Source organism: Hippocampus comes, unplaced genomic scaffold, assembly GCF_001891065.2.
Source record: "Hippocampus comes isolate QL1 unplaced genomic scaffold, H_comes_QL1_v1.1 scaffold327, whole genome shotgun sequence".
NCBI classification, from domain to species: Eukaryota; Metazoa; Chordata; class Actinopteri; order Syngnathiformes; family Syngnathidae; genus Hippocampus; species Hippocampus comes.
In genome coordinates this window covers 1,248,847-1,257,519 of record NW_017806221.1, presented here as the reverse complement: position 1 = coordinate 1,257,519, position 8,673 = coordinate 1,248,847, and the positions used below count along the sequence as shown (strand labels likewise).

At 40.4% G+C, this 8,673-nt stretch overlaps 1 protein-coding gene across 2 annotated transcripts in view; it reads right to left on the bottom strand.

Annotated features, from left to right (window-relative positions):
* Positions 1-8,673, bottom strand: part of oxr1a (oxidation resistance 1a) — a 185,762-nt gene that overhangs the window by 15,679 nt on the left and 161,410 nt on the right. The window contains exons 2-4 of one of the 2 annotated variants that reach the window (XM_019856219.1): positions 6,592-6,776; positions 3,930-4,585; positions 1,327-1,486 (exon numbers count right to left, since the gene is read on the bottom strand). In XM_019856219.1, coding sequence (XP_019711778.1) covers positions 1,327-1,486; positions 3,930-4,585; positions 6,592-6,776 — 1,001 coding nt within the window. The remainder of the gene's footprint in view (positions 1-1,326; positions 1,487-3,929; positions 4,586-6,591; positions 6,777-8,673) is intronic. The other variant, XM_019856221.1, reaches the window with a different exon arrangement.

Below are 8,673 nucleotides of genomic sequence, written 5' to 3'. Positions count from 1 at the left end.
TTGCCCGGCGATTGGCGGGCAACCGGTTCAGGGTGTCCCCCGCCTACTGCCCGAAGATGGCTGGGATAGGCTCCAGCACCCTCCACCGCGACCCTTGTGAGTATAAGCGGATCGGAAAATGGATGGATGGCTTTTCTAAGTCAGGCAAGATTTTACAAATTGCATAAAAGTAGGTTGAGCTGTATTTAGCGCCTTGATTGTGTATACTGTTGCTCATTCATAACCTCACTTTCTCCCTACACCGTTGCAAAGTTACTGAAAGGCGTATCATGCGCCTCGCTTCCCATCTAGGTCAGATTACAGTGAGACTATTGCTATCTGAACAAACTCATGGGCCATTCGGTTGTCCATCCATTCACCTTCGCAGCATTCCCCTCAAACACTAATTACAGTGAGGAAGAAAAAAAGAAAAGCTAAATGAGTAGTAACAGCTACAAGCCGAACCATTCAAAGGTAGCTTTGAATATGACATGTCGCTTAGGTGTTATCGAACGAGCAGCCCACTGGAAAACTGTTTGCCAAGTGGGAAATGCTTTGGCTACGCAACCTGTGGCGCAGAATAACAGACGAGGTTAGACTTCTTCAGTTTCTAATAAAATAGTGAGGGGGATTTCAGTGCTGAGTCCCGCACTCAACATGTGGCCCAATCGAGAAGCGGTTAATGGAACCATGGTGGCAAAAAAATAAATGACACGGATGCTTGTCTGGCTCAAATGTGTCATTACTCAAGAAGGAAAAAAAAAGCATGACAAGCTCCAATTCTTGGTTCACACATACAGGCTTTTTGCAATGCAAGTTAGGTTAATTGTTTCCTTGGATTTGTTTTTGGTCTATTATGTGGTTCTGGCAGAATACATGTTTGAATGGATTTAAATGAAACTAAATAACTGATCATTAAGAGTGGTTAGTGAACTGACCCTTCATTCATATACAGCGGACCCCTGCATACTTGTGGTTTTGCACCAGTGGATTCACCTATTCACAGCTTTTTAAACTGGGGCATGGGGGAGCAACCCATTTTTCGTGGAAAACACATTTTGTAGGTTTTATCAGCCTTTTTTGAAGAATTTGTTTTGGGGGGGGTCTATATCTTTTTATTATTATATATTTTTTGCAACGCATTTCAATTGACATCAATTATATGTGGATTTTCGATTTTCGCAGCTGTTCCCTACCCCCACTGTATGCTGTTTTTTATAACCTTGTCCTTCAGCACTGCTGCATACAGCTTAGCATGATTCATTTTGAAATAAACAAAGACATTTATTAGTGTACTGTCACTACGCATCCTGAGGTTTACGAGCCAGACGTTTCACAGTAACTGACCTCTCCTGTGGCACAGCAAACCAGTACTCATGCTTCTTGCCCTGCTGGGCATACTGCTGCATGGATGCGCTGGCATTGGAAACAAACGTCTTCTTCATCGGCTTCCCCACCCGTAGACAAAGGAATTTGTGTGAGTGGCTCTTCCTGCTCTCTGCAGATCCTAGACGAAGAAGAGAAAGTCAAATGGGGGTACTTTAAATTAAAACAGGTCTATTTCAATTGCAAACATATTCATTTGCACGAATGATTGTTTTGACAAATGTTCCATCTTGAGAAGAAAGCCCCTCTCCTTAATTCTTATATGATGTGAAAATTGCTGTTTAGCAGAGTCCACCTATGGTGGGCAATATAGGACCAAATGAGTCATTTTGAGGCTCTCTTCAACTTGGCACACATTCACACACTCGTGATCACAGGCAGACAGCTCGAGGTACAGCAATTCACAGCTAGTATCAGAATGCATTCCCACATGAGAATAGTGACCCACTTGAGCTTGTATCTCACAAACACACTCTTGTATTAACCCAAGCTAGAGGCACAAAACTACTTTAGCAATGACTCTTTAAATATAAAACAGCCAATCCATGCAATCCGAGGCAATAACTCAAACAGCTAAATGAACCTAGAAGCAACATAAAAGTTGCATTCTTCCAAATCCGAAGTGCTCTTTTAGTGCGTGTCACCTACTATCATGACTGTGCAGTGTTTCCAATTGATGGAGGTGCCAAGTCAAACTTCTACGGAGAGCTAAAGGCTATGCAGTATCAATTTTGTTCAGAATGAAATGCACTTTGTTCCATATGATGTTGTTTTTGATGGCATGGTTTTATGCAGATGTTTAAATGATTGGAAAATTATTAAAAGAGATAAATAGCAGTTTTGAAATGTTATTAAAATTTTCTTTTGCACATGATATAATTGTCATAATGTCAAGTATAGCATACTATTGTGATTGGTTTTATTCTACTGCTTACTGTGATGTGGTGGGTGTCTCGAGCTGTGTGCAATGCTCAACAACAACGAATATGATCTGAAAAGCACGTTTCTCAAACACTTCTTCGGGAACACAAACACAATTGTACACTACCTCTGGTGGAATTGTTGAATTTGAATTGTTCATCTAAAATTGAGTTTTGATGAGTGTTCATCATTAGGTTACCTGTTCTCATTTTTGCAAGAATCCAACATTTTATGGATTTAAACAGTGATGAATCTAATTTCAAATCAACATTTGTATTACTGGTACTGTAGTAATATTTGGTAAAACGGTAGTAGTTTGTAATATAGTTTGCAATCGAAAACATACATGTATGTACAGTATAAGACAAATTGAACTGAACTATTTGAATGCTGTGATCATGACCATGTCTGCTCAACGGTAATTACATGAGGTTTTCTTTCGCTTTTCAGGAGTGTTACCGAAGTAATACGGGAGAGTAATATATTAAGTGTTGACGGTAACAGCATAATACAACATGCTACTCATTCGGGAACATGTTACAATCAAAGCTGTCACCAACGATACTGAGTTACTTTAAAACTCAATATTCAACAATAACACCTAATCTCACACATTACCTCAGTGAAATAATCCAATTTCAGATTCTTCACAAATTCACAACTCATTACTGAAATGCACTGCGAGATATCTGCAGAAAGCTTTCAAAAAAACCTACTAGAAGTTGTCATTCATTGTCAAGTGACAATGTCATTGACTGCCTCTTGAGTCCAGTGGTGAGTAACATTTGACAACAGTTGGAACGATAAATTTCTGAGTCATGGTGTTCTTTCCCTCAAGCATGTATGTGGAACAAAATGAATCATTAAAAGATAATAAAACTGGTGACACTGGGGAAGATGCTTTTTGTTTTTGCCATTATTTAGAATTAAGTGTAATTGCACATCCACCACAGTTGGTAGCAGTGGCACTCTCAATTATTATTTTTAAGATCAGGCAAATTGGTGGACTTCAAATCTTTGTTCAAAAACAATGTTAAAGTTATTCTTTGTTGGAGGTTGATCTACATTTCTTTCTTTTTTCTTGTTTGTTTTCTTAATAAGGATATAATGTGATCGTCAAGTGTACTTATGATGACTTTGTAGACCAATTATATTTATAGACATGGTGGAGAGTTTTGGGGAGGGGGCAAAATACTTTCTTCTTCTTGGGGGGTGTAGCAAAAAAAGTATTGAGAAGCACTTGCTCTACACAGGTGATAACATTGAAGAAAGTTACTTTCAAATGGAAGCAACTAGTAATATGCAATATATTACAGTTTGGAAGTAAGTCTTGGCCAAATTGCTTTTCAGTTCCAGAACAACGGGAACATAAATGAAGAGTTTGAAGACGATCTTTAGCAAGTTACCATCTGCAATCACCAATTATAATTACGAACACCAAAGCACAACTGAAACTGGAAAAACTAAAGTCCCTATTGCTGATCTGGGAAAAAAATGATGCCATTCAAAACATCATCACAGATGCTGATTAGATTATAATTACCTGTCCATTGGATCCCGGCCAACAAATTACCAATTTACTTCCTTAACCAAAGAATAATGCAGCGTCAAAGTTTAGCTGCTTTGAAAAAAAAAATGTTTACCCTGTGAATTCAGCGCGCTGCCCTTTTGTTCTTGTTCTACACTATCTTTTTCCACTGCCCCTTGTTGCATAGAGTCTGTTTTGGAGGCTTCAGTCCCCTCGTTGGCATCCCCCAGTTGTGTGGCTGTGACAGAAATTGTGTCTGTGGCAAGTGGGGTGGCTGAGCTTTGGGACCCTGGACAAGAGGTGCTGCTGCTGCTGGGGCGCAGGGCCTGACTAGTGATGGCGCTGGTAGCGGGTGTGCTTGGCGGCTTCTCTTCACTGTGCTGCTTGGATCCCAATGGGGACTGAATATTCTTTTCTGCGGCAGTGTCTGGAGCATTGTCCACTACTGTGGTGGAAGCCTTCGCTGCTGAAGGCTCTGAGATGTGGGAACTTTCTGGGACCTGTGAGATAGTTGGCTCTTCTTGGGTCACGGTTTGCACAGACTCTGTAGAGGCGCACGAAGACTTGTCCAGACAGACATCCTCGCTGGATGCTTGCTCTTCTTCCCTGATGGGGGACAGCTCAGACTCCGTGAAGACATCTTCTGAAATTGAGCCCTCGGTGCTGCGTGGGGCAGTGCTGCCACTGTCATTGGCTCCTGGCTCTCTCAAGAGCTGCTCCGGATCCTTCTGCTGGGAAGGATGTCTCTCAGACGGCAGCGGCTCCAGGTCACTGGAAAGATAAACAGTGTGAAATGACAGACAAGCATTTCTATCCACTTCATGTTTGACGCCACAGTGCACCAAGTTACATGTATTGCAATGCTTTATTTTTGGTGCCGCTTTTATATTATGTCATTGGCATCTTACTGTTTTATTATTATTATTTTTTAATAATTAGTTATTACGTTCAAGACGATTATTACGTTCAAATCACTTTGCAAGCATGTGTTTTTAAAGGTGGTATAGAAATTATGGCCGAAACGGACGGTCCTCCAGTAATTCAAGTACCGGTACCTCAGTTAAAAAAAATTAAATGCTTGAGGCATATTTTTCTGCCGCAAGTACCCGCTTAATTTACATGTACAGTACACACTGTCAGGAAGAAATAGTCAAGCTAACTGTTGCAACAACTGTTCATGCGATGCATCACGCCACCAATGCGGTAAAGAGGCTGACTTCAAAATACGCCTTACCTTAACAAATAAAATATGGACATCGATACCTCGGTGAGCTTAATAGTCAAGCTAACTGTTGCAACAACTGTTCATGCTATGCATCACGCCACCAATGCGGTAAAGATTATTTTGAAGTTATTCCTGTCAGTGTGTCATGGCGTAATGGGTGACTTGACACGTCTTCCAGACTTTGTTTGTTGGTGTTTATTGGTGTCACACATTATTGCTACTGATGACAACAATACAATGTTGTCCTGAAATAATGCTCAATCGCTCATTAAGGACACCAGAAAAAACAAAACAAAACAAAAAACTTAATTCCCCTGACATGCATTGTATGGTGCCTGTTGCCAGTGTTGAGCGCTCGCCGCGCTCAAGTTAGACCTAAATGATTTTTGCACCCTTTTGATGCTGACAGCACGACACAGTTCCAATTCCTAGCAATCACTTTCTAATACAGCAGGCATACTCAAGTGTAGTTTTAGCCCACAAAATTGTTATTGTAGTTCTGAAGTCATTTCGCCTCATAGACTAAATTCTACGGGAGAGATTTGCCAAAATTCTCACATTATTATTATTATTATCATTATTATTATGTCAAGAGGAGATCCTGTAGTTATTGTCAAAGTATATATGTAACCAGTACACATAATATAGAACAGAATGGCACTGAGCATGAGAGGAGGGAGAGTGAAAGAGACAGATTGCCAGCACAGTAACCTCTCCATGGGCAGCAACTCTGAACCAGCTAAATACAGCACTGGTCAAGACCATGCTGCCAGCAGAGGAAACAAACAAAACAAAACAAAAGACTCCACAGGGCTCCAACACTATATCTGGCTTGGACAGGCTTGTAACTTAAAAACAATTCAACTGAAGCAAAGGGATAAGAGACAATTCTGTGGAAGGAAACAACTGATTCCACAGAGGTGACTAATTCCTTCTGTATACAGAGGAACAACCAAAGTGTAGGAAGCTGAAGGCATACTTAATTAACCCTGGTATAATTGCATTTTCATTCGTACTTTGGTAAATACTGGAAAAGAATTAAACTGTCAACTGGTTGCCGATGCAATCAGACCGTGGGTGCAACAAGAAAAACACATTGATGAAAAGAATTTTGCGACATTTCCAAGAGGGTCAGAGCTGGGGGGGTGATGTGAAAGTGGAAAAAATGTGAACCAGAAGAATGAGAGGAACAGTCACAAATAGCGCCGATAGATGCATCTTTTAATGAAGATTTGACCCCACAAACAAACAAACAAATGAACGATTTAACATTTGACCTCATGAATCTTCAACATCTTGGTTGGATAAGTTATTCTTTAAAAAAAGTTAGGCAAAATGGGAGAGGGGCGGCTGAAGTAACACTGAAAAAGAACTTGACTCAAGTCAGTCCTCTTGTTTAAAGTATCACTAAAAATGACTTCAGATCTTTCAAAAATAGGAAAATGTCACTGAAGGAAGAAGAGCAATTACATTTGCAGCTAGTGGCCGCTCATAGCGTGTAAATTTACTTCCTCGTATAATCAATTCAGATTGTGTGTATTGGTTGTCTTACTCAGGCACAGTCTCTCTGATCTTGGCGTCAGTGATCTCTTTAAAGATGGCAGCAGATTGGACTTCTTCCAGAGGACACATGATACCATACTCCTCGCACCCATGGGCCTGTACTAGTGGGTCCATTCGATGAGGATCAAACATGATGTTGTTGGGTGTCACCAGCAATACCCCACTTACTGAACCCTGAAAAAATGTGCAAGAGGAAGAAAGAGGGATATGTGAGGAGCAGTGTCAGGCTGGGATTATAGCTGTTGTGCATTGCTACTGTCGTACATGTAGACAGAAAGGTGTTGTCTCACTTTCCCCAGGGGCATCCATATAAATATTTCAATACACTGAAAGACAAAGTTAAGATTTTATTTACCACTAACTGTAAAGCAGACCCAATTTGAAACTGACGCTGTTCTAAATCAAGTTGTCGTAAGTTACTCGCTGTGAGTGCCTACCACTTAAATACAGTACATTCATTTGGAAGCTGAAAGTGAATCATTAATGGTTCAATACCATGGATCTTTGTGTTTTGTCTGGCGAAGAAAGCTGTCTCCAACACACATTTGCTTACAGGCAGCCAGTGGCTAATGTCTTTCAAATTCATTGAAGGAATTACAAGTTGGTAGAATTAAATGGAACAAAATATAGAAAATGGAATTTTAATACCAACAGTTGGGCCTCCGGATTGCTGCCCATCCATCAAGCGTGAACTTCAACAAGTAAATCTTAGTTCACTGCATGGTTCTGAAAATGTGTATGTCAACGTGCAGTTAAAATAACTACTCCACCGGTGAGTCTCTTAGCCAATGACTTGACAACTTGTCTGGACGGAGTTCCAGAGCGCAAACATCAAAATGGTAACCAGCTCTGCGTGTTATCAAAAATGAACAGTGTTAATAGCACTAGCTTCAGATAATTCTGTTCATCTTCTAAATTGTCCATGTGTGTATTTGCCACGGTCATGTGCCGTGCTGCTACATTAATTGACAATTAGCTTTAGGTTTATGTGTTGGATCGGATCTGGTTAAATCAGCTTGTGGTTGGCTGGCTTCTTGCAAGTTAAACAGAAGTGTGTTAGATGTCGTTCGATTCAAAGACGAGAGTTAGACCGCAGCAGTGGCGTATGAAACGTGGCACTGGATTGCTCGTGAATAAGTGCCCAGTGGGGTGGTTGTGTTTAGCGATGCGTTTATGTCGTGTCACATTCACAGAGGTACATTTTTGCCTTTTGCGCTTGTCTTGAAACTAAAAGCACTCGCTTGTTTGACATACTCTATAGCCCGATCATCACGGATTTTGAACCTGAGACCTACTTACTGGGTACTGATTAATGCAAAGGGCTCCAAGTGTGATACACATTTCTGAAATAGCATATTTGCTCACGTTACTACCTATCACAATGTTTTTACTGAACGTTGTTGTTAAAAATGAATGATATTCATTTTTATGAAGACACCGATCATGTTAATGATTTCTCAAAATAATTACGAAACTAAATAAATATCAATGCACAACACTTTATTCCTAAAAAGCGCTGCCAGAATGGACATGGCCAAACGCCAGGCAGAGACGTGGCTGCAAGATGCGGGCCACTGTTGGTCAATCTAATGAAAGCCATGACCGCCCTTGGCCCAGCAGTAGATGGGTTACATGAAGGTTGGCGCACTGCATGACATAGATGCAACCTGAAAATGAGCCAATTTCACCATGGCAAAAGTATTCAGGAACACCGTGTATCATTCTTCTTTCTTGGGGTATTTTGACAAGAGCATGCGACAGACATCTTATTAATACACCAGACAAATTGCTTTAAATTGTGAAAAAAATGCACATGATTATCTTCAAATAGTCAACAAAAACAACATGCACTCAATCACTACGGTTACGTCTATGCCCATTATGAACCAATTTTAGGGAAAAGCCTTTAAATCTGTACATTATTTGCAATAAAAAAAGAGCGGATTTTAAGTGAGGTGAATTTAATGCTATAAAGAGATTGTTGATAATTTTTTCATGTTGAAAATGGACAACATTGTGCAGCGATTTTGCATTGAGTGTTGGTGCTGTGACAGAGAACTGTTGGATTAAA